Below are 25,232 nucleotides of genomic sequence, written 5' to 3' on the forward strand. Positions count from 1 at the left end.
TCTAATTATATAGGTTCATAATTTCATATTGTTAAATACAAGAATGTTGTTCTGTAATATTTGAATATTTTTAGTTAATTCGCTCTCATTATAATGTAATAAATATATAAAATAAATTACAATGAAGAAAATACAAGTGAGTTAGTAACACACCAACCCGAAATAAGTCAGATTACAAAATTTCTGACTCACAACAAAAGTAAGCCGGGTTGAACTAACATTTTTTTAGCTCAACTTGTGATGAACCAACCCTTGTGAGTCACTTTGGATCATTTTGACACCCCTAATTATAATACAAAATGTAAGATCATTACATATTTTTCTACAATTCAAAATGTAAATTTAAATTTTATACTTTGAATCGTATAATTCAAAAAGTAAAAGTATAATTATTTTTATTTTGAACCGTATAATCTAAGTAAAAAAAAAATATTTTTTTGTGTGTTTTGGATAGTATAATCCGAAACGTTTAGAAATGGTACCATCTAAAACTTAAATTACTTATAAGGATATAATTGGTATTTTTAAAAATATGGGGACGCAGTAAGAAATCATACGGTTGGAGGTAGAAATCCTCTTAAATAAGCAATCCCTTTGTTTCTTTTATTTCTTTTCTTAATGGGAAGTGTACCTCACCATTTTTTTTTCTTGTTCTCTCGTTTGATGCGAATCACAAAACACGTCAGGCTCGTGATTACATGATTTATTTTTTAATCTTTTCACTATTTCCCTTCCCTTCCCCAGCGTTATGTTATGGCCTCAAGCATTTTGAACGATTCAATTTTTACTAGCACATATTTATTAATATTTTATTTTTCTCTGTTGCTAGATGTGCTTTCTGTGTATATGAACATTAACTTTAAAATCCACGAATTATATTTGAGTCTAAAAATATTAAGAACCTCTTTAAAATTAAAATTTACAAAAGATAAAAAGAAATTGGTGAACCATAAATACTCATTTTTTTACCCCTTAATTTTTTAGGATTAGATGGAAGCGAATATCTTCTTTTCTTTATCTTTGTTATTATATTCTTTTTTTTCGAGAAGTAATTTGCTCTGCAAAATTGAATTTATAGACTCGTCTTAGATTAACTTTTTCCTTCTTTTTTTTAAATACTTTGACGTGAGTACGTCCGATTTATAACATTTAAAAGTATATTTGTCACTGTATTTTCCTACATCTTGTATCTGATTATTTTTTTTATTATATACACTCTCATTGTTCATAAATATGAATGTACTTCTTTTGTTATTCTTGGAAACTTCTTTCTCTATCGATATGTATAATTTGTGGGTTATAAATGCATTCGTTTTAATAGTTATTTTACGCTTTGAGATGTATATTTTATATTTTATCATTGAGACAAAGCTACATTTGCTTCTTTAAAAGTATAAAGTAAGTACCTTATGCACCAAACAATACTAAACTTTTATGAAAAACATAATTATTTTTTGTTAATAACTTTAAGAATTAAATCAACTAACACAGACAATTATTAAAGGCTTTAAACATTTATCTTGAATATTTCAAAATTTGGATGATACAAAATGTTCAACAGAACAATTCATCGTTAACAATCGTGTTCCTGAGGTATTGTCCGCTTTGAAACGTTGAGTTTCGTCACGATTTTGTCCTTAAAAAACGCTTCAGAAGATGTAGGGATAAACTACGCTTGACCCCTGACTTCTAAGCTATGTTTAACTTATTGTAACTTATTTAAACTGTGACGGAGTTCAACGTTCCAAAACGGACAATACCTCGAAAACGGTAATTGTTCTTAACGATAATTATTGGACGAACTTTGATTGAAATCGATATATATATATATATATATATATATATATATATATATATATATATATATATTCAATCTTTAGATACTTAATTTGAAATTATACCCACTTCACATGTTCTATTAATTATTCTCTAACATTGGCTATCTTTATTTATATTTTAATAAAGTTACCAAATCTCTGTCCTATTTACTTTTACGAATGAACCAAATACAATTATTAAAAACAACAAAGTAAGGGACGTGTGAAACAGAAAAGTGTAATATTTGAAAGAATCAAGGATTACTACTAACATCAAAGGAGGCCTATGCAATCATATGACAATATAGAATCAACAAATAATTGTCAAGTTCAAAATTTATGCCCTTAGAAGTCAAACCTCTTGCTACAGACTTAAATCCAGTTAGTAGGAACATAGTCAAATCTTAAATTAAATTGATTTTGATTTATATGTTTAATTTGGATAATTTTTTCAATAAAAATTCTAACTACTTAAAATTATATCAGTTCACCTATTAACCAATCATATATTTTTAACGTTGATTTCGTTGACAGAAAGATAGATTCCCGCTTTACAATCAACTAGTTTTTATATTGCAACGATTTCTCTGTTTCTTTACCTTTTGGTTAAGTTTTTAATTTTTTTTTGTTAAAAGTTAGTTGGAGAATTTATTTCTAATTATGAAAATGTGATCTCACGTCATATTTCTTATTTTCTCCAAAACAGCAAAAATGAAAAATACTGTATTTTATAAACACAAATAAGAAAATTGTGCAATGATAACTGATGGTCACACGTGTCTATCAGCACTATAACTGATTTTCAAAACCCTTAGTCAATTATTTATTTCCAACATCCACTCAAAATTGATTGTCATGACTAAAATAATTGATTATCTCATACATTTCTAAAATTGAATCGGACATACTTCTCACTCTTTTTGTCACAGAATAAAATAAAATTAGAGTTCACAAGGATAAAATCTTATTCTCAATAATTTAGGTAAAATTTACTTAGACCATTGCACCACATTGATTTATTAAAGATGTAACATGGGTATCTTTGAATCAAATTTTTAACGAAAAGAACACAATGACAAACTTTTTTCTTTAACATAATTTACAATTATTTATATATAAATTGTTTTTTTAAAAATCTCTTTTATATTGATTTAATTAAAAAGAAATTTCAAATTAATACGTAAATCATTTATAGTTTCTAAAACGGTTTTACTTTATCTTTATTGTCTTTATTGTTAAGAGTATTTGCAAAGAAATTTATCTGTACATATTTTAAATATTTAATGTTTGCGTATTTGTATATTTTTATGTCTGTATATTCACACATGTTCAGCAAGTAATTTAAATATTGAATTAGTGATCCAAGAATCAATTACTTGTAGCATATCAGTTACTACAAGCTTTAAAAATTAAATTCGATGTCTAACAATTGACTGTCATATTTTTATAATCGATTTTCATAGTTCCAAAGGAGATTTTAATTGAATAAAGTATTATTTAATTTAGTTATTTTTATTCTTTAAAACTAAACACCAATAAGGCAGCTTCATTTTAATATTGATTATAAAAATGTCTGCTGATTTTTCTTACTTAGAAATAAAAAGGGCATTGTTCAGTGTTCAGCTTTGGCCCATTCCAGACCCCTAAATGATGTGGCCGGTTCAAAGCCAGACACCTCTGTTCTCAAAGTGAGTGTGCGTGTTCTTTTTTTCTTTTTTCTTTTTTTCTTTTCTTCATTGCTACTTTACATTTCCCAAAATACCCCTTCTACATGTCACCGTTCAAATCTCCAATAGCATTTCTCACCCTCTCCTCTCTTTCTCGCACCAGACAGAGCAAACACTCTGTTCTCAGAACCTTCTTTGCTTTTTCTCTCGTTCATGGAGCTCCAGAGACGCCAGGATCAGAGTCTCTCCCAGAGGAAGGGGCAAAAGCGGAAGCTCGACGAGGAACAGCACGACGAGAGGCAGATCTCGGCGGCGCCGTCCACTGCCGCCGAGCGAGCGGCGCTCCTCTGCGACGTTGGAGAACAGGTGAGCATCCTCGAGTCGACTTTCACGTGGAACGAAGCGGATCGATCCGCGGCCAAACGCGCTACTCACGCGCTCGCCGATCTCGCGAAGAATGGTAAATCGATGCCTCCGATCTCGCCGTGTGTCGCTGCGTTCGTTTGGATTGCGGTTGCGGTGTGCTGTTTCTTCTTCTGTGTTTCCTCGTGTCGGTTGCATGTCCGTGTGTATGAATCGGTTGGTGTTGGTTGTGTTTGCAGAGGAAGTGGTGAACCTGATTGTTGAAGGAGGCGCGATTCCGGCGTTGGTGAAGCATCTTCAGGCACCGCCTCTGATTGACCGTGTCCAGAAGCCATTGCCCTTCGAGCACGAGGTTGAGAAGGGGAGCGCTTTCGCACTAGGACTTCTTGCCGTCAAGGTGATTTCATTTTTCTCTAACTGTTATTTTCGGTTTTATCCCATATTTAATCGTCTGCACCTCGTAGGTCTTAGCTTGTTTTAGTTTGGTACTTCATAATTCGGATTGACGATCCTTCGTGTTCTGCAAATTTGGAATTATGAGTGTAATTTTGGTTGTCGCTTGATTTCAAGTTTTGTAATGTTCAATTCACTTTTGATTGTTGTTTATTTATTTATGCATTTTAATATGGAATGCTGTTCCATTTTTTTTGTTTAATGATGGTGCGAGTGATATATGTAACTTCAAGTGTTGCACTTGTGAAAGTCTTTTTTTTGTTTATATTTAACTGAAAATGCGAAGTTCAACACAATAGTAGTTATTTTTTGTCATTTATACTCTTATCTCTCACTTAATATTTAATTAGTTTACATATATGCATTTATAGTGATATAGAAATGAAAATAAATATTTTATTCAAGTTAAAAAATATTCATATCTTGGGTTATCCAAAAAATGTCCAAAAAGAAACTAAGGGAGTAATAGTAGAGACAGTGTTAAAGATCATGCCTGATGGTGTAATTTGTAGGTTGGGTTTGCTAAATACTCCATTTGATTGTGTTTAAAAGACTTAAGAATAGGTAAATTCCAATTATCTCGATTTTATTTGATGTTATTATTTCAAAAATATCCTTACATTTAAACTTGGGCACCAGTTTCCAAATATGACTGGTGGTGATTTAAAGAATGTATTTATTTATTTTATGAAATTAAGAACATTAAATCAACTTCACTAAGATTCTTAGTTAGTGTGAGTATAGCATAGTACTTTCTGGTCTTCTATTAACGTTATCACATACCAATTAAAGTAATTAATTCAGCTGATCTTTTTGAAAAATGTTACCAGTGTACCTTCTAAAATGAACCTTATAACAAGGGTTGGATTGAGTGTTTGTTTTTATTGCATGATTCATTACGATGTGGTACAATGGGTTGTTTTTGTGCATGACACATGAATATGTCTAGAATCTTAAGAATCGTGATTTTGCTGTTGAATCACACCTCGGAGCCAGCAAATCCCGCAGCCCTCATAGTAGTTAATCACAAAATCAGATGTTGCTGCCCCTCCAAACCTGCAACTTCAGTGCTTCAGTTCAGTGTCCTGGGATTCTTTTTTACTTTTAGTAACTGTTCTCTTTATGTTCTGGCACAAGACAAACTGTGTCTGGGATTGGGATGTCAGTTTTAATTTTTTAACTAAATTAATTAAAATATATAACTTGATTACAGTGCATCTAAATTTGAATTTTCTAATTTTTTTTTCCAAGTGTTCACTACAAGAGATAAAAAAAAAATCTTACATGAGTTTGTCTTTATGCAATCTGTTTGGTAATCATTTATTTATCCCATATTTGAGTTAATTACCTGCTGTTTGGTAATCATTTATTTATAAAGGATTGAGTTTGTCTTTATGCAATCTGTTTGTCTCAAAGCTGGTTGAATCATGTAGTCTACCATAAGTTTACCCTTTCTATATTGTTTTGATGGTAGTCAGCGGTGGTGGAACTTGGTTGAGGGTTTATGTGGATAAGCTAGTTAGTGGGAAGGGGGAGAGGAAAGAGGATGTGCCAATTCTTGAAAACTGTGGGATCTGCTAATTTTACAATATTACTTCTGAGCTTTGGATACTTATTTAAGTATTGGATGAAAGCTTGTTTAAAAAATTTAAATGATCACTAATTGAATGAAATTCAATATATTGGGTGAAGGTTAGAAGTAAGGAAAGGAGATGTTCTTAAACATTCTACTTGGTGCAAAAATCACTTTAGTCAATTGGTGGTGGGTTGAATTCTTGTGAAATTCTTAATTAAAGCAAATGTCCCACATAGATTCAAAAAACAAATAAATTTGGAGGAGGGGGATGGGGAGATTGTTCCCTTTAGTCCTGATGGATATCCACCACTGAAAGCCAGTCTGGCCTACTATGTCCATAATTTTTGTTTGGAACTGTAGGAAGTGTGGGAGATTCTACTGATTTCTAAACGGAAATTTATGTATCCGGTTTGTCAATCACTAGATTAATTTAGTGTAGGTTGTAGGATGTGAATATAGAAGCATTGACCATCTCCTTTTTTGTAACCATGGTGAAGCCCAACATGTGCAGTCACTAGGACTGGTGACTGAGTCATGTTTGAGGGGAGTTTGAATTGTGTATGTATATGACATATAATTTCACATAATTTGATGCAACTTTTAAATTTACTGGTACTTTGCTTCCTTTTCTCTTCCGACATATTTCTTTCATCTGTTAAAAAGAATATAATTGCTAAACTGCTATTTTATTTTGAATGCTTTCTACAGCCAGAACATCAACAGCTCATTGTTGACAGTGGTGCCTTAATACATCTTGTTGATCTTTTAAAGAGGCACAAGGATGGCTTAACATCTCGTGCTATTAATAGTCTCATTCGCAGGGCTGCAGATGCTATTACTAATCTTGCTCATGAAAACAGCAGCATTAAAACCCGTGTCAGGTTTTGCCTTCTTCTAAGGTTAGCATATTTAAAATTTATTTTGGATTTGTTCTCAATATTATCTTGATTTGATCTGTAGGTTGGAAGGTGGAATTCCACCACTTGTTCATTTGCTTGATTTTGCCGATGCAAAGGTACAAAGAGCAGCTGCTGGTGCTCTACGAACTCTGGCTTTTAAAAATGATGAAAATAAAAATCAGGTAAGTTGTTGCTGGAACTTGTGGTTTGGATATTTTACAAACAAGTCACACAACATGATGATTTTCCAGATTGTTGAATGCAATGCTCTCCCAACTTTGATTTTAATGCTACGTTCTGAAGATGCCGCCGTTCATTATGAAGCGGTGAGGATAACAAAATTTTAATATAAATGCAAGATTTTTGCAATAATTTTCAGCTTATCTTTGCCCGGATCTTATGTGGCACATGCTATGAATTTGATATGCCAGGTTGGTGTGATTGGAAATCTAGTGCACTCTTCACCTAATATAAAGAAAGAAGTTCTTCTCGCTGGAGCTTTACAGCCAGTTATTGGATTACTTAGGTTTATCCTCAATTCTGGACCCTGATAAACTGCAATGCCCCTTCCCTCTCTACCCTGAACAATCTACCCTGAACAATGAACATGTTTTGTTATTATTATGTGGCCATTTTTTTTTATTTCTGGTAATAATATTCTATCAAATGTGTTGCCTGAAAGATATCTTCTGATTAACATATATAATGCTATACTTTATTTAACAGTTCCTGCTGCTCTGAAAGCCAGAGAGAAGCAGCCTTGTTACTTGGACAATTTGCAGCAACTGATTCAGACTGTAAGGTAAGCGTAAGCTTCAGAATGTAAAGGACAAAAGTAAAACTTGAATTGGGTGGATAACTCCAGTTTTCAAGTTTGAATCACTTAATATTACACACACACACGTACATATAAATAGCCCCCTTTTATACTTGTATGCCTGAATAGTGAGGAGGGGGAGATAATAAACAATTTATAACGGAACTTTAGTTGGAGCAATCGTTTGGTGACATTCCTATTTCCAATTTGATTGTTTTGTACTATTTATTTCTTGTTAAATAAGATTAGATGGTAATAGAATACTGAACAGTATAGTTACTTCTCTTATGATGTATCATAGATAATTTTCTTTTGACCTTAGTTTTTACTGTCTGTGCTGCTTGATTTTAGGTTCACATTGTACAGAGAGGTGCTGTCCAACCATTGATAGAAATGCTTCAGTCATCTGATGTACAACTCAGGGAAATGTCAGCATTTGCGTTGGGAAGATTAGCCCAGGTTATTCCCTTTCTTTTTTCCTTTTTTCCGTTTATGATTTACTTGCATTAGATTGAATATAAAGTTCCATTATATCCTGGAAATAAGTTAGTAGCATCATTCTCTGCAGGATAGTATTTGGATCTGTAACACATTCAATGGATTTTCATGTTCTCATTAATCCTCGTAGAGTTATATGTGGCTTATCTCTGAGAATGGAAATCATCTTAGTGATATATCACACCTTTTTATATCAACTACTATGCACCTGTGTCCATTTACATGTCGAATTCTGGTTCTTCTTACCAACATATGCATTTCTTTTGGCTGAATATAAATATACAATTTTTTGTTGATTTCAGGACACACATAACCAAGCTGGTATTGCTCACAATGGTGGCTTAGTGCCATTGCTCAAGCTTCTTGACTCAAAAAATGGGTCTTTACAACATAATGCTGCTTTTGCTCTGTATGGTCTTGCTGACAATGAGGTATGATACAACTGAATTTGATTGAAATGAAGATTTTCTGTCTTAATTGCTTAAAAAGCTTGTTACTTTGAGACTTAAGTTAATTAACTATTCTCTGTTTTTGGGTTATTTATTTTATTTTGTCCCGTAGGATAATGTGTCCGATTTCATTAGGGTAGGTGGAGTTCAGAGGCTGCAAGATGGAGAATTTATTGTTCAAGTAAGCTTTCTATTTACTACATACTGTAGCCTTGATTTACAGTTTCTGCTTTCACCCTTTGATGCCTTTACTAAAAAATATTAAAATACTTCGTGATTTCATTTGAACATTTGTAATTGAAGGAAAATAGATTTATCTTATTAAGATCAATGTTGACCTTTATGGAATTGATTTTTATTGCAGGCAACTAAAGATTGTGTTGCCAAGACGTTGAAAAGATTAGAGGAGAAGATTCAGGGCCGGGTAAAATGCCATATTCATGATACGTTCTGCTTTTGGTTGTTAAGACTTGATATCTTTAAAATGATGGGGGGTTTTTATAGTATTCAAATTTGTAATGTGATGTTTTTCCTTTTTATAGGTTTTGAACCATTTGTTATATCTTATGCGAGTTTCAGAAAAGGGTTGTCAAAGGCGAGTTGCTTTGGCTCTTGCGCATCTTTGTTCTGCAGATGATCAGAGAAAAATTTTTATTGATCACTATGGTATGTATCTTAGTAAATGTTTTTTCATGGGTTTGGTTCTCATTGTTTATTGTTTTACAAACTCCTTTTTGTATTTGTTTTGAAGAACTTGAGCATCTGTCCATGCAGGTCTTGAGTTGCTTATTGGGCTTCTTGGATCATCTAGCTCTAAGCAGCAACTTGATGGTGCTGTGGCTTTATGCAAGTTGGCCAATAAAGCATCGACCTTATCTCCTGTTGATGCTCCTCCTCTTTCTCCAACGCCACAGGTAATCCTGTTGGCTTATCATCAGTTTTCACAATTTCACTGCGTAGAATTTAATTATAAAAGAATGTTTTCACGAGTTTTATTTTTCCTTCAACTTTCATTTAACGATATGTGAAATTGTTGTTGCATCTGCTGTTATAGGCTTAAAATTTCTTCACGGGTAAGATCTTTATACAGTGTATACGTACTCAATTAGGTAGTAATTGTAATTTGCTTATATTAATGTAACGTGCTTAGAAATACTTTTTATTTAAAATTTCTTTAAACCCTGGTGTCAAATTTAGTAGTCAGTAGCCAATAACAATTTTTAATAGATTTATATTATTTGTATATGATATTGTTAGACTGAATAAATCATAGTTAGTTTGTACAGCTGTAAGCTTTTACAGGTGTCAGATATTATTAACAATAGCTTTTTGCTGTAAGTGGTGCCTATAAATAAGTCTGTGCTCTCATTTCAAGTGAGCAGAAATCATAAAATTTCAGTTTGTTCCTCTTGTTTGCTTTCTCTAAAAGATATTTTATGACGACTAATTACATGACTATATATAAATACGTGGTCCATTGAATATAACGAGCATCTAATTATCTAACAGCCAGCAGTCATCTTGATCAATGCTTGCTGTTTTACATGCTTGCCTCTTGCATAAGAATCCTGATGCCAAGTTTCTTCTTCACCCTGCCTTGTCTAAATAATTCTGGAATAAGATTTTCTAAAAGCTGGTATGTTTATGATCAACTACTATTTATTTTGCAGGTATATTTAGGAGAGCAGTATGTGAACAATGCTACATTGTCTGACGTTACATTTTTGGTTGAAGGTTGATGCTTTTTGTCCACATTGTTTCATTCTTAAAATTGTAGCTTGAAAAGCTACCATCCCTAAGACGTGTTGTGCTTCAGTTGACACGTGTAGTGAACTTGGTGATCTTTGTTCTTCGTTGCAGGCAAACAATTTTATGCACATAGAATTTGTCTACTTGCATCTTCAGATGCATTTCGTGCAATGTTTGACGGTGGTTACAGGGTGAGTTTATTAATTCAGCTTCACCCATGAATAATCTTTCTCCTTCACCCGACCTCTAAAGCCACTCCAAATAAGGATATTATCCCAAGAAACAATTCTTGTAATTCCTTTACATTATTACAAAACAAGAGTGTTGGTTATAAAAGGAACTCCTTTGTTGACTCCACTTGGTTTCATGAGGTATTTATTTATCACCTATATTTTTTACTGCTGATTTGAATGGTGGATCTAATATTAAGTAAGTAATTACCAAAAAATGTGTTTTAATTTGAAGCATAGAGTGGTAGTTCATATTCTGTGATGTGAACATGTGTTTTATTGCATGCCAGGAGAAGGAGGCAAGGGACATAGAGATTCCAAATATTAGATGGGAGGTTTTTGAGTTGATGATGAGGTCTACTAAATTCTGCAGTCTTGTGATTTATTAAAGTTGGTCTGTGAATGCTTCTAATAATTTATGGACATCTTATATCTCATTGTTCGTTTGATATCTATCCAGATTTGTGTATTGTGGATCAGTTGATGTCACTCTGGATATTGCTCAAGATCTTCTTCGAGCAGCCGATCAATATCTTTTGGAAGGACTTAAGAGACTCTGCGAATACACAATTGCGCAGGTGAGCTAGGAAAATCAGTTTTATATATTTATGTTTCCTTGTACTAAATATTAGACTTGATCGTGGGCTTCTCGTTACCCCATGTTTTTTGTCACAGGATATATCACTAGAGAATGTTTCAAGTATGTACGAGCTTTCAGAAGCCTTCAATGCAATACCACTGAGGCATGCATGCATCCTTTTTATCTTGGAGCAATTTGATAAATTGAGTGCAAGGCCTGGGTATTGATCTGATTTCCTAATTTCTGTGTTTACATCTTGTGGGCGTTTTCTTACCTCTATGATGTCTTGATAACTGTGTATAAGAATTTGGTCATCTGGTTTAGTACTGTTGTGCGTGCTGTTTCGTGAAGAATGTTGTTGAATTAAAACGAAATTTGGATCTTGAGACTTTAATAATCTCACTGATCTATTTTTTCTTTTTATCATCATAATGTTTTGTTTTAATAAACTGTCATCCCCCAGTACGTGAATAATGTCACTGGTGAAAATAGCAAATATTCAAGCCTATTATATCCAAAACTCAGTAAGGAAGAGTCCTTTGGAAACATAGATATTCCATGCTTACTGTGGTACAATGTTCCAATTATATTTTGGATGTAGATGACTATGTATTCCAACATTCAAGCAGCAAATAGAAGGTTTATTTGTATGGTTGTTTTTCTTGTACCGTATTCAGATTGGATGCGAGGGATTTGGTATTTTTATATATGGCCTTCTTCTGTTTATACACAGTTGTGTTTTATAGACAGTTTGAAATAAACAGGATAATTAGCATCAAGGCATTTTTTTTTTGGCCGACTGATTCTTCACCTTATATTTCTGTTTATACTAATTGTTTGCAGGCACTCTCTTCTGATTCAGCGCGTAATACCAGAGATCCGCAATTACTTTGTTAAAGCACTTACAAAGGCCAACTGCCATAACAACCGACTGTAGTATGCACCCATTCTATACTCTTGACCTCTAACCGATTGTGTTGTACAGAATGTAGTAGATGTTATTCCTTTTGTTGTACCAGGAAGGGGTCTCCTGTTTGTGATATACAACTCGGCTAGACCGAGTCTGCTTCTTTTATTTTTAAACGAGGTGTAAGCCCCTGTTCGTCTGTAATTTCATTATCATAGATATAGCAAATATGACCTTCACGAACATTTTTTTTTTCATGCAATGTGATGGTTATATGACTTAACAGTTCTTCTCTCAGATGCCTATGTTCAGGTAATTACCATTGTTAACTTTATGATTGTAGGTGTAAATATTTTTCCCAATGTATATATGGACAAAGTTATAGTTTTCTGCAAGGAAATTGTGCTGCTTGGGTAACTTCTGCCAGACTGTCGAATCCTGCCATTTGACAAGGATATTTGTTTTAAATTATTGTAGCGAATATACTTCATTTCAATATTCGTACGATGAAGGCACGTTTTTGATGCTTCTAAATAATTTTCCTATTATGCATCAAATCAGCAACTCTTAATATGGTTTTTGATTAATGTTTGAGAAGAGAAGTCTTTGAAAATATTTCATATATTTTTACAAAAGAATAGAAATCGAAAAAAGAAAAACTGAAGCAAGGCAAGGCTATGAAGGATAGGCTAAGCCAATCCTGGAACAGGTAAGATGTCATGGAATATCATCCTATTTTTCATTTGAAGCTGCTTGTTGAAATATGTATATGTTTTGGTCTCGGGAAATATGTTCACAAGAGCATTTCCGACACCAATGGATTTGCTCCTGAATTTCCCAAAGGATGTTGCTATATTTGTGAAAGTGAATTTCTTTTGGTTTCCATTTATGGATTATGGAAGATGTTAAATACTTCCAAATGCTCCGTTTCACAAATAATACTCTGATCATTCTTGGGAATCCAAACTCAATCTACCACTTCATGTGTCACAATTCCCGCTATACCCATCCTGTGTCTGATATAAAACCACCACCTACATTTAGTTGAACAAAAGGATGAACAGGCCATTCATCTGTTGCAAGTGTATTTCATCTTTGGCTATAATGAATAACTCTTGAAATTAGTAATTTTCCTTTTTAAAACCTTATGTTGAATGAGAAATTTAGTTTTTAAGGTAGTGCATTCATTAAGCTCAAATAAATAATTAATATTAATAACAGATAAGTTATTGAAACAATTATTTTCCTTTCCAAAGTCATGGATACATGATATTTTAATGTAATGTATTTATTGCGTTCAAATAAATAATAAATACTATTTTTACAAATTAATCGATTTTGATTAGAAGGAGGATAAAGTATTAGCAATATAGAGATGTCTTCTTTTATGTACATATTTCATATTTTTTTAGTCTTAATTATATTTCAAAATATAAAACTGAATAAAGAAATTGTACAAGTGTGAAATTGGGTAGACACTTCAACCACGTAACGCTATTACATATTTCGTTTTTTTTAATCTTAATTATATTTCAAAATATAAAAATGAATAAACAAATTTTACAAGTGTGAAATTGGGTAGACACTTCAACCACGTAACACAATATATAAATCTGTCACATTTTTTTTTTCAACTCTACAATATAATATAAATTAAACATAACAATATATAAATCACTCACATTTTTTTCATCTCTACATTATTATACAAGTAAAACAAATCATGTTAATAATGGTAGTTACGTGAACAATGGTAGGTGACTTATATTATATTGTAATTTTGAAAAAGAAAAATAAAACTGGGATACTTCCATAACATAAATACCAAGTCGACAATCACCTTAATAATTAATATATATCATCAGATATGTTGACAACTTTGACAATTTTTTTTATAATATGATATAGCATCTTTTAATTCGTATAAAAATATAAAAAAATTGAGAAAACAGAAAATAAGAAATTATTTTAAAAACGACACTTCAAGATGTTAAAAAGAAAAAATTATTAAAATTTAGTTATTAGAAAATCATATATATAAATATATATATATATATATATATTTTAAGTCTCGGAAGAAAGAGAAAATTATCAAAAATTTAGTTATTAAAAAATTATTTATATATATATATATATATATATATATATATATATTAAGTAAAAAAAATTAGTTAAAATATTATTATTTTATATTACAATGTGGTTGTTTTTTTAATGGTTTCATTATATCACTGATAGAAATATGAGAGATGAATGATGGAGGACGCGTTAACAATTTGGAAGAGGATTTAACGTGAGATAAGTTTCAATCGAAAGTGTGGTTTTGGACTAATAATCTCTTAGGTAAAAAGACTAACAGCGTAACTTTTGATCAAAGATCGTTCAACAAATGCTTAATCCAACCATTAGTACGCCTAAATTGTTTTAACTTTAGTCAAAGTCGTTTTCGTGTTGTATACGATTTCATGTTGGAAGGCAGCTATAAATGAAGGCCAAGGGTTCCAAGCCAATCATTCATGCTTACAACTCGGCAACTTCAGTTAAAAATGGCTTCCACCACCACCAATGCCAATGCCAAAGAAATCGTTACAGAGATACCCGAGTGGGTTCGCGTCTTCAGTGATGGCACTGTCGAACGTCCGCGCGATTTTCCGATTGTGCCACCGACGCTCCACGACTCTAACACAGGAGTGTCGTCCAAAGACATTGCAATCTCAGACAACCCTCCGAAACCAATTTCGGCACGAATTTACCTCCCAAACATCTCCGATTCCCAGACCGAGAAGCTTCCCATCTACGTCTACTTTCACGGCGGTGGGTTCTTCTTCGAATCCGCCTTCTCCAAACTCTACGACGTCCATTTGCTGAAGCTGGTTTCTTCAGCAAAAGTTATGGTAGTTTCCGTGGAGTACAGACTGGCCCCAGAGCACCCTCTCCCTGCAGGTTATGATGATTGTTGGGAGGCTCTGAAATGGGTTGCATCACATTCTGACTCTACCAAATACCCCACACACAACACCGAGCCATGGCTCATTCACCACGGTGATTTCAACAGACTATTCATAGGAGGAGACAGTGCAGGTGCCAATATCGTTCACAACATTCTTGCCTTTCGTCTTGGGCCTCAGCCCTTGCCCGGAGACGTTAAAATACTGGGCGCTGTTCTGGCCCATCCGTACTTTTATGGCTCACAGCCTGTTGGGTCCGAGCCTGTTACCGGAATTGAGCAGAACTTCTACAATCTGGTTTGGAAGTTGGCGTACCCATCTGCACCAGGTGGGATCGATAATCCCTTCATTAACCCTTTGGCTCCTGATGCTCCCACTCTGGCTCAACTTGCCTGTTCTAGAATCTTCGTCTGTGTTGCTGAAAAGGACGGTTTGTACGACAGAGGAGTTTGGTACTATGAGGCTGTGAAGAAGAGTGGGTGGCAAGGTCAAATTCAACTCTTTCGTCAGGAAGATGAGGATCACGTTTACCATCTCCTCCAACCAGCCCTCGATCAAGACTCTCCTAACGCTCACAAATTCATCAACCTCATCGCGTCTTTTCTAGTCAATAATTAGGTGCTGAATTCCTCGCCACTCTTAATTTTCTCCGTTTTCTGTCTGTAATAAAACTATTTTATCATGCTGTTGAATAAAATTTGTTTTGCATTATTCTCTTTCTCCAATTTCAAAACGCACCCTAATTCTTCCTTTGGCCTCCATTTTTGATCTCTTCGTATTATTTTTCTATTTTAATTCTTCTAATCGACTATTTAGGTAGATATTTTCCTCTTTCTTGTATGGTTATTGTGTGAATCTTTCTTGGCTGAGAATATGTTTCGAGACTTACTGAACCTTTAAAAGACATCATTACTTATTCATATTCATTTTGTCTTTTTGTGAAACACTTAGTCTTCCATAAAACGAGTTCCTCAAGATAATGAAGATATTTTCATGGTAGAGAGCTTTCGTTTGTAGTTGCCGAAATTCAGTTCTGTATTCCTTTCGATCCAACTTATAATTAAGTATAAAAGTTCAAACGAAGCAATTTTACCTAAAAAAGATTTCTATATATAAAAATTGTCTACGTCAGAATGTAAATAGAGAAATTATATGAATAATTCAGTAATACAAAGAATTAAAATTATGAATAATTACTGTTGAATTTAAAGGCATTCTAGTAAACAATTACATGTAAAAAAACATTTTAAAATAAAATCAAGTTCTAATAGTATTATATCTAAATATATTACAACGTGTCTTAATGAAAATACGAATTGAAAAAGAAGGCATCAGTATTAATGGTTGATCGGTCACGTCCATTCATATCTAACTTATTTATTATATTTTTCAGTGAATTATTTCACCTCATTCGTGATAACTTTTTATATAACTTTTTCTTTATATCTCTGTTCCTTGACAGGAACCTAACAAATTCTTTATATTTTATATTTTTATCTTTCATGCACCTTATCGCATTATTGCCGTAAGAAAGCATGTATTAGCAATAAACATAGATGTGATTGGAATGTTACAGCATTAGCCGATTATGTTTTACCTTTACAGTGTGTTTGAATCTACTAAAGATAAAAAAAATTACTCTGGAAATCTATTAAGAAAATATAAGGTTTGAGATAAAATAAACTATCTTCACATAAATTAAAAATAATGAATATGTTTTTTATTATTTAATATTTTATTAAAAATTAAAATTAATTCATCTTTAAAACTTTTGTCAAATTTAATTTTCAAATTATAAAAATAAATGAAATTAATTATTTTAATTAAATATTATTAAATTTGTTTAACATTTTAAATATATTTTATCATATTGTTTAAAATTTTTGAATAATATTCACTTTAATATTAAATGAAAAACACTCACGTTTACAATATTAAATAAATTTAATCAAAAAAAATAAATCTATACGTTTTCGTTAAATAAACATCATTTGAAATATTAAATAAATTTAATTAAAATAACTAATTCAAACATTTCTTATTAAAAAAAATTAAACCAAAATTATAAAAAATTATTACAATTATTACGGACTAAAAAAACATATTAAAAAAATAAATAATATTCCCCATCGATCAAATATTTATAATAATATACAGAAAGTTACTTTTTATGTTTATATTTCAAAATACTAATTTTACTCCTTAAAATATAATTGGTTATTAAATATTTGAAAATTAATTGTTATTTTTATAAAATATTTTATAAAATTCTTTATCTTTATTTTTATTTTATCAATAATTATTATCTTATTTATTTTTATATATTTCATTTTATTTTAAATAAATATAATTTTATTTTATATATTAATTTAATAATATTATATTATTATTGTCTATAAATATAATAATACATAATATTATATATATTTAAAAAAATGCGCATATACAGAGTTTAACGCTGCGCTGGCAACAGCGACTGTGTGCGCTAATTATAACTAATTATATTGTCATTCTGGTCTTTTCTTCTCTTTCCAATTGAACACTTCCACCCCATGCGCAGACCCAATGGTTGTGGGACCCCATGTACATGTCCCCAGTCCGTGACATCCTAATATTTATCAAAACTTGGTTATGGGGCTAATCACTCATAAAAACTCCACCAGTATTCTGTCTCAAGAAAAAAACCCAACTCCTCTGTTTCTAATTACTCTGTCCACATGGCTTCCACAAACCCAAAAGAGATCGTCGCAGAGCTACCTACCTACATCAGAGTCTTCAGTGACGGCACCGTGGAAAGGCCAAGAGAAACACCCTTTGTCCCACCTTCAATTCACGACCCTCTAACTGGGGTCTCATCCAAAGACATCATCATCTCTCAAACTCCTCCTGTTTCAGCTCGAATTTACCTTCCCAAACTACCCCCAACCACTCTCCAAGACCATCCTCAGAAGTTCCCCATCTTGGTCTACTTTCACGGTGGTGGATTCTTCTTCGAATCCGCTTTCTCCCAACTCTACCACCGCTACTTCAACATCTTCGTTTCCCAAACAAACGTCATAGTGGTTTCCGTGGAGTACAGGCTCGCCCCGGAGCACCCTCTCCCGGCGTGTTACCACGATTGCTGGGACGCTCTCAAATGGGTCGCGTCCCATTCCACTCAAAACAACGCCGCTGCCAATGAAGATCCTTGGCTGATTTTCCACGGTAATTTCCAAAGAATTTTCATTGGGGGTGACAGTGCAGGTGGGAACATAGTTCACAACGTTGCCATGCGTGCTGGGGCTGAACCCTCACCTTGTGATGTTAAAATATTAGGAGCTATTTTCTCCCATCCTTACTTCTGCAGTTCGAACCCAATTGGATCGGAAGCTGTTACAGGGCGCGAACAGAGTTTACCCTATTTAGTTTGGGACTTTGTTTACCCTTCTGCGCCGGGTGGCATTGATAACCCCATGGTCAACCCCTTGGCTCCTGGGGCACCAAGCTTGGAGGGACTTGGATGTTCCAAGATTGTTGTGTGTGTGGCTAGCGAGGATAAGCTTAGGGATAGAGGGGTTTGTGTTAGGAATCCAAGTGTGAGTCTAAGTCCCACATTGACCAGTATTGAGAAAGTAGAGCACCATATAAGGATCAAGGCCCATAAACCCATTGCCTTAAGGTTTTGGGTTGAGAGTGGTGTCAGTGTCTTATGTGGTTAGGCTCAAATCTCATTGGTGTTGTTCTCCCCGGTGAAACCCCCTCTGTAAAACCTGACAAAGTGGTATCAGAGCCGATGGTTAAAATCGGTTCAGACGAGTGCAGTAAGGTCCCTGTATCGAAAGTCTTCCTGGCAAAGAGTTCCAGGTAAGCGTGTCCCGTTAAGATGAACGGCGGTACGAGAAGGGGTAGGGGGAGTGTACCAATGTGGTTGAAGGGACTCACCCTTGAGGGGGAGAATGTTAGGAATCCAAGTGTGAGTCTAAGTCCCACATTGACCAGTATTGAGAAAGTAGAGCACCATATAAGGATCAAGGCCCATAAACCCATTGCCTTAAGGTTTTGGGTTGAGAGTGGTGTCAGTGTCTTATGTGGTTAGGCTCAAATCTCATTGGTGTTGTTCTCCCCGGTGAAACCCCCTCTGTAAAACCTGACAAAGATTTGTTGGGTATTGGGCTCCCTTCCTATGTGGAGAAAAGGCCCAAAATTTGAGAAGCCCATGTCTCACTTAAACCTAGTGGAGAGGAGGCTATAAAATAAAGAGAGAGGCAGAACAATAGAGTCAGAATACACTGAAAGCCCTAACACATAGAGGGAGAGGTAGAGGGAAAATTCTGTTCACGTTTTTCATAGAGCTGTCGCAGTAAATTCGGCGCTGCGGATTCGTTCACCGTTGGATCGGGCTGAAATTTTTACAGCAGGTTCGGAACTCATTGCTCTTCATTCTGACCGGTCGGATCTTTGATACGAGGTCTGAGTTGGGAGATATTAATTTCGCACTGCAGCAGTGATTTGTAGAGGTTTTCCTCTCTTGTTCTTCTCTATTTGAAAGCTTTGTTGCTTTGTTATTTGGTTGGGTGTTGGCACTAATTTGTGCTATTGATTAAGACTCTTTTGTACTCTTGTTGATCATAGTGAAGCTATTTCTTTGGTCTGGACGACTCGTGGTTTTTACCCTTGATTTGAGGGGTTTTCCACGTTAAAAATCTTGGTGCCTTTATTTGTGCTTTTGGTGGTTTATTATTGCTGCTCTTTGATTATTGCTCCTCATAGATTCTTGCAAGTTAGGGGAAATTATATCCGCTGCATTCTCTGGTATATTGTTTGTTATTGTTTTCCCCATCAGAGTGGCATCAGAGCTCTTGGTTGGGCTATATTTACTTGCTTGAATGATGGAGGCAAATGCAAAGATGGTTGCTTTGAATGGTACAAATTATCATTTGTGGAAGGGCAAGATGAAAGATTTATTATTTGTCAAGAAATTGCATCTTCCGGTCTTTGCTACACAGAAGCCAGATTCTATGTCTGAAGAAGAATGGGACTTTGAGCACCAACAGGTATGTGGTTTTATTCGGCAATATGTTGAAGATAATGTTTATAATCATATTGCTAATGAGACACATGCCAGAGCTTTGTGGGAGAAGATTGAGTCTTTGTATGCTTCTAAGTCGGGCAATAATAAATTGTATTTGTTAAATTGCTTGATGAATTTGAGGTACAGGGAGAATTCTTCTATTTCTGATCACTTAAATGAGTTTCAAGGGCTCCTAGATCAATTGTCAGGAATGGGCATAAAGTTTGATGACGAAGTTATGGGATTATGGTTGCTTAATACTCTACCAGAGTCTTGGGAGGTATTTCGGGTTTCAATTACGAACTCTGCCTCGAATGGTGTTGTTTCTTTTCAGATGGCAAAGAGCGGTGCTCTTAATGAAGAGATGAGAAGGAAGGCACATGGTTCTTCATCTCAGTCTGAGATGCTTGTTACAGAAGCTAGGGGGAGAAGTCAGAAAAAGGAACATAAAGGTGGTAGAGAGAAGAGTAGGAGCAAGTCCAAGTCAAGATACAAGAATTTAGAGTGCCATTTTTGTCATAAAACTGGACACATTCAGAAATACTGTTTTAAGTGGAAAAAGGAGAACAAAGACAAGAAGGGCAAACAGAGAGAGAATGATCATGATGATGATGATCGTGTCACTACTGCTACAGATGGTGATCTTGTTCTTCTTCGTGACTTTGAGTCCGTTAATCTTGTATCTGATGAGAGCATGTGGATTATTGATAGTGGTGCTACACTGCATGTTACACCTAGGAAGGAGTTCTTCACATCTTACACTTCTGGTGATTTTGGAGTGTTGAAGATGGGTAATGATGGTGAGTCTAAAGTGATTGGTGTTGGTGATGTTTGCCTGCAAACCAACATGGGAGTGCAGTTGTTGCTTAAAGGAGTCAAACATGCTCCGGATGTCCGTTTTAATTTAATCTCTGTGCAGTTGCTTGATGATTGTGGTTATGACAATCACTTTGGTTCTAGTAAATGGAAGCTCACTAAAGGTAACTTGGTTATGGCCAGAGGGGAGAAACAATCTAAATTGTATTGGACTAAAGCTTTGGTTGCTAAAGACAGTGTGAATGCTATGTATATGGAGGCATCTTTGTGGCACCGGAGGCTTGGTCATATAAGTGAGAAAGGGCTTAACTGCTTAGCTAAAAAGGATGTGCTTATGGGATTGAGAAATGCAGAATTGGAGAAATGTTCTCATTGCATGGCTGGTAAACAAACCAGAGTATCTTTTAAGAAGCATCCACCCTCAAGGAAGTCAGAATTACTTGAATTGGTGCATTCTGACGTTTGTGGCCCATTAAAGGTAAAGTCATTTAGTGGTGCAGTTTACTTTGTTACTTTTATTGATGATTGTTCCAGGAAGCTATGGGTCTATGCTCTTCAGCGGAAAGGTCAAGTACTTGAAAAGTTCAAGGAATTTCATGCTATGGTTGAGAGGCAATCAGGCAAGAAGCTGAAATGCATCCGTAGTGATAATGGTGGTGAGTACCGTGGACCTTTTGATGTTTATTGCAGGCAGCATGGTATTAGACACGAGAAGACTCCTCCTAAAACTCCTCAGTTGAATGGTCTAGCGGAGAGGATGAACAGGACCTTGGTTGAAAGGGTTACATGTATGCTTTCAGAAGCAAAGTTGCCTAAGCACTTTTGGGGAGAGGCATTGCTTGCAGCTGTGCATGTTATTAATCTCAGTCCCGCAGTTGCTTTGAATATTGAGGTGCCAGACAAAATTTGGTTTGGTAAGAATGTTAGATATGATCATTTGCGTGTCTTTGGTTGCAGGGCATTTGTTCATGTTCCTAAGGATGAAAGATCCAAGTTAGATAAAAAGACAAGGCAATGTATCTTTATTGGCTATGGTGAGGATGAATTTGGCTACAGGTTTTATGATCCTGTTGAGAAGAAGCTTGTTAGAAGCCGTGATGTACAATTCATGGAAGATCAGACCATTGAAGACATTGATAAGGTGAAGAAGACCACACCCGAGAAAGACAGTAATCTCACTGATGGTAATCCGATGAGGTTGCCCACTCACAATTTGGAGAATGTTGAAACGGAAGCTCAAGACAATGAGCAACATGGTGATGTTGATGATCAACAGTTTGGAAGTGGAGTAGAGGTTCCAATTGATGATGCTCAAGAGGAACATGATGATGATGACGATCTTGGTGATATACCTGAATCACCTCAAGTCCAACTCAGGAGGTCTAATAGACAAAAACAACCTTCTACAAGGTATTCCTGTGATGAGTACATAACCTTGACTGACGGTGGAGAACCTGAGTGTTTTGAAGAGGCTTTGGATAGTGAAGAGAAGAAACAGTGGCTGGATGCAATGCAAGATGAGATGAAATCTTTGCATGATAATCACACTTACGACTTGGTGAAATTGCCTAAGGGCAAAAGGGCATTGGAAACTAGGTGGATTTTCAGGGTGAAACAAGATTCAAATTCTACACTTCCAAGGTACAAGGCCAGATTAGTGGTGAAAGGTTTCAGACAGAAAAAGGGTGTTGATTTCAATGAGATTTTCTCACCTGTGGTGAAAATGTCATCCATCAGAACTGTGCTAAGTTTAGCTGCTACTCTTGATTTGGAGGTTGAGCAGATGGATGTGAAGACAGCTTTCCTTCATGGTAATTTGGAGGAAGAGATATACATGAAGCAACCTGATGGTTTTCTTGTTAAAGGCAAGGAAGAATATGTGTGTAGACTAAGGAAGAGTCTATACGGTTTGAAGCAGGCTCCAAGGCAGTGGTATAAGAAGTTTGAGTCTTTTATGTGTGAGCAGGGTTACATGAAGACTACTTCTGATCATTGTGTCTTTGTTAAAAGTTTTTCTAATGATGACTTTATTATCCTGTTATTATATGTTGATGACATGCTTATTGTTGGAAAAGATATTTCCAAAATTGACAGGTTAAAGAAGACACTTGGCGAGTCTTTTGCCATGAAAGACTTGGGAGCTGCTAAAAGGATTCTTGGCATACATATCTCACGTGATAGGAGAGAAAAGAAGATTTATCTATCACAAGAGCAATACATTAGGAAGGTGTTGCAGAGATTCCAGATGGAAAATGCTAAAGCTGTGAGTACTCCTCTTGCTACTCATTTTAAACTGAGTGTTAAACAGAGTCCTTCAAATGAAGTTGAGAAGACCAATATGAGTAGAGTTCCTTATGCATCTGCGGTGGGCAGTTTGATGTATGCGATGGTGTGTACAAGACCAGATATTGCACATGCTGTTGGTACAGTTAGTCGATTTTTGTCAAACCCAGGTAGAGAGCATTGGAATGCTGTGAAATGGATTTTGAGGTATCTTCATGGTACAGTTGATATGAAGCTTTGTTTTGGAGGTGATAAACCTACTTTGATGGGTTACTCAGACTCAGATTTGGCTGGGGATATTGATTCCAGAAAGTCCACTTCGGGCTATTTGATAAAGTTTGCAGGGGGAGCTGTGGCTTGGCAATCAAGACTACAAAGGTGTGTAGCGTTGTCTACTACAGAAGCAGAGTTCATTGCTATTACTGAAGCATGCAAGGAGGTGTTATGGTTGAAGAAATTCTTGCAGGAGCTTGGTTTTAGGCAAGATAACTATTCATTGTTTGTTGATAGCCAAAGTGCTATCCATCTTGGTAAGAATCCAATTTTTCATTCTAGATCCAAACATATTGATGTGAGGTATCATTGGATACGTGATGCTTTGGATGCTAAGTTGTTGGAGTTGAAAAAGGTTCATACAGATGATAATGGTGCTGATATGATGACTAAAGCATTGCCAAGAGGAAAGTTTGAAGTTTGTTGTGAGATCGCCGGTTTGGCGGTTATCTCCACATAGTTGTGAGGGGGAGATTTGTTGGGTATTGGGCTCCCTTCCTATGTGGAGAAAAGGCCCAAAATTTGAGAAGCCCATGTCTCACTTAAACCTAGTGGAGAGGAGGCTATAAAATAAAGAGAGAGGCAGAACAATAGAGTCAGAATACACTGAAAGCCCTAACACATAGAGGGAGAGGTAGAGGGAAAATTCTGTTCACGTTTTTCATAGAGCTGTCGCAGTAAATTCGGCGCTGCGGATTCGTTCACCGTTGGATCGGGCTGAAATTTTTACAGCAGGTTCGGAACTCATTGCTCTTCATTCTGACCGGTCGGATCTTTGATACGAGGTCTGAGTTGGGAGATATTAATTTCGCACTGCAGCAGTGATTTGTAGAGGTTTTCCTCTCTTGTTCTTCTCTATTTGAAAGCTTTGTTGCTTTGTTATTTGGTTGGGTGTTGGCACTAATTTGTGCTATTGATTAAGACTCTTTTGTACTCTTGTTGATCATAGTGAAGCTATTTCTTTGGTCTGGACGACTCGTGGTTTTTACCCTTGATTTGAGGGGTTTTCCACGTTAAAAATCTTGGTGCCTTTATTTGTGCTTTTGGTGGTTTATTATTGCTGCTCTTTGATTATTGCTCCTCATAGATTCTTGCAAGTTAGGGGAAATTATATCCGCTGCATTCTCTGGTATATTGTTTGTTATTGTTTTCCCCATCAGTTTGGTACTTCGAGGGTGTGAAAAGGAGTGGGTGGCAAGGGGAACTGGAACTGTTTGAAGAGCAAGGTGAGGATCATGTTTATCATATCTTCCATCCCGATTCTGAGAAAGCAATGAAGCTGATCAAGTTCTTGCGTTTGTTTCTGCACGAGTAGCTGAAACGTATTTGTCTCATTTGTTGTGTTTTAGTGCGGAGATTTCAATGGTATAAGAATCCTTTTGTTTGTTTGTATGGCTTATGATATTACTGATGTCAGATAGGAAGAGCAGGTTCTTCTACATGAGTGTTGTAACTTTGTTTCTCCATTATTCTCAACTTTGTCTTCTTTTTATCAGCAAGAAAAATCTTTTATAAAAGAATAATTATGTCTATTACATTTTGTAATCTTCTCCCCTATCAAAACATAAAAGTTAAGATTCCTAACACCATAATAACAAAAGGATTGTTGTTAAACCCCTACTCACCTCACTTAAAAGTTTCTTCTCTTCCTTTATTTTTTTTTTCTAGGGAACATAATAGAGGAATCCACTCTAATATAACTTGAAATAAGTTGTTACTTTATTTAGATGTTGGAATATATTACTATATAATTTACAATTTTATAGTTTTATTATTGTATAGTTCTATAGTTATAAAATTATAATATTTAAATTAATAAAATAAATTAAACAAAAGAGATCCAATTAAAAATCACAA

The 25,232-nt window shown here is 34.8% G+C and overlaps 2 protein-coding genes and 1 pseudogene across 4 annotated transcripts; all 3 read left to right on the forward strand.

The window, feature by feature from the left end:
* Window positions 1-3,604: 3,604 nt before the first annotated feature.
* On the forward strand, window positions 3,605-12,302 carry LOC114191464 (ARM REPEAT PROTEIN INTERACTING WITH ABF2). 2 transcript variants are annotated; one of them, XM_028080636.2, is made up of 19 exons: window positions 3,607-3,944; window positions 4,087-4,244; window positions 6,585-6,757; window positions 6,837-6,957; window positions 7,027-7,101; window positions 7,207-7,301; window positions 7,502-7,577; window positions 7,944-8,051; window positions 8,393-8,521; window positions 8,652-8,720; window positions 8,904-8,963; window positions 9,082-9,205; window positions 9,314-9,453; window positions 10,210-10,273; window positions 10,400-10,479; window positions 10,809-10,873; window positions 10,979-11,096; window positions 11,194-11,318; window positions 11,942-12,302. In XM_028080636.2, exons 1-19 carry the CDS (start codon window positions 3,698-3,700, stop codon window positions 12,033-12,035), a joined length of 2,121 nt encoding a protein of 706 aa, XP_027936437.1. In that variant the 5' UTR covers window positions 3,607-3,697; the 3' UTR covers window positions 12,036-12,302. The 2 variants fall into 2 exon arrangements, with proteins under 2 accessions (XP_085532252.1, XP_027936437.1); XM_085676126.1 differs by having other exon boundaries at window positions 3,605-3,944; window positions 6,837-7,101.
* Window positions 12,303-14,491: 2,189 nt separating this feature from the next.
* LOC146884888 (2-hydroxyisoflavanone dehydratase pseudogene) lies at window positions 14,492-15,664 on the forward strand (annotated as a pseudogene). The gene has a single exon (XR_014996723.1). The product of XR_014996723.1 is annotated as a 2-hydroxyisoflavanone dehydratase pseudogene (transcript).
* Window positions 15,665-17,480: 1,816 nt separating this feature from the next.
* LOC114192512 (2-hydroxyisoflavanone dehydratase-like) lies at window positions 17,481-24,907 on the forward strand. The gene is made up of 2 exons (XM_085676104.1): window positions 17,481-18,511; window positions 24,536-24,907. The coding sequence occupies exons 1-2, from the start codon at window positions 17,671-17,673 to the stop codon at window positions 24,688-24,690; spliced, it is 996 nt and encodes a 331-aa protein (XP_085532230.1). The 5' UTR covers window positions 17,481-17,670; the 3' UTR covers window positions 24,691-24,907.
* Window positions 24,908-25,232: the final 325 nt, after the last annotated feature.

Source organism: Vigna unguiculata, chromosome 7, assembly GCF_037176805.1.
Source record: "Vigna unguiculata cultivar grain cowpea cultivar isolate G323 ecotype 2 chromosome 7, ASM3717680v1, whole genome shotgun sequence".
Taxonomy (NCBI): Eukaryota; Viridiplantae; Streptophyta; class Magnoliopsida; order Fabales; family Fabaceae; genus Vigna; species Vigna unguiculata.

What these genes read in the sequence shown, in the direction of transcription:
- LOC114191464 (XM_085676126.1), top strand. Translation starts at nt 3,698, where the DNA reads ATGGAGCTCCAGAGACGCCAGGATCAGAGTCTCTCCCAGAGGAAGGGG. An exon ending in AGCATTAAAACCCGTGTCAG is followed by an intron (nt 6,758 to 6,836) that starts GTTTTGCCTTCT and finishes TTTGATCTGTAG; the next exon opens with GTTGGAAGGTGGAATTCCAC. An exon ending in CGTTGGGAAGATTAGCCCAG is followed by an intron (nt 8,052 to 8,392) that starts GTTATTCCCTTT and finishes TGTTGATTTCAG; the next exon opens with GACACACATAACCAAGCTGG.
- LOC114192512 (XM_085676104.1), top strand. Translation starts at nt 17,671, where the DNA reads ATGGCTTCCACAAACCCAAAAGAGATCGTCGCAGAGCTACCTACCTAC. An exon ending in GCTTAGGGATAGAGGGGTTT is followed by an intron (nt 18,512 to 24,535) that starts GTGTTAGGAATC and finishes TTTCCCCATCAG; the next exon opens with TTTGGTACTTCGAGGGTGTG.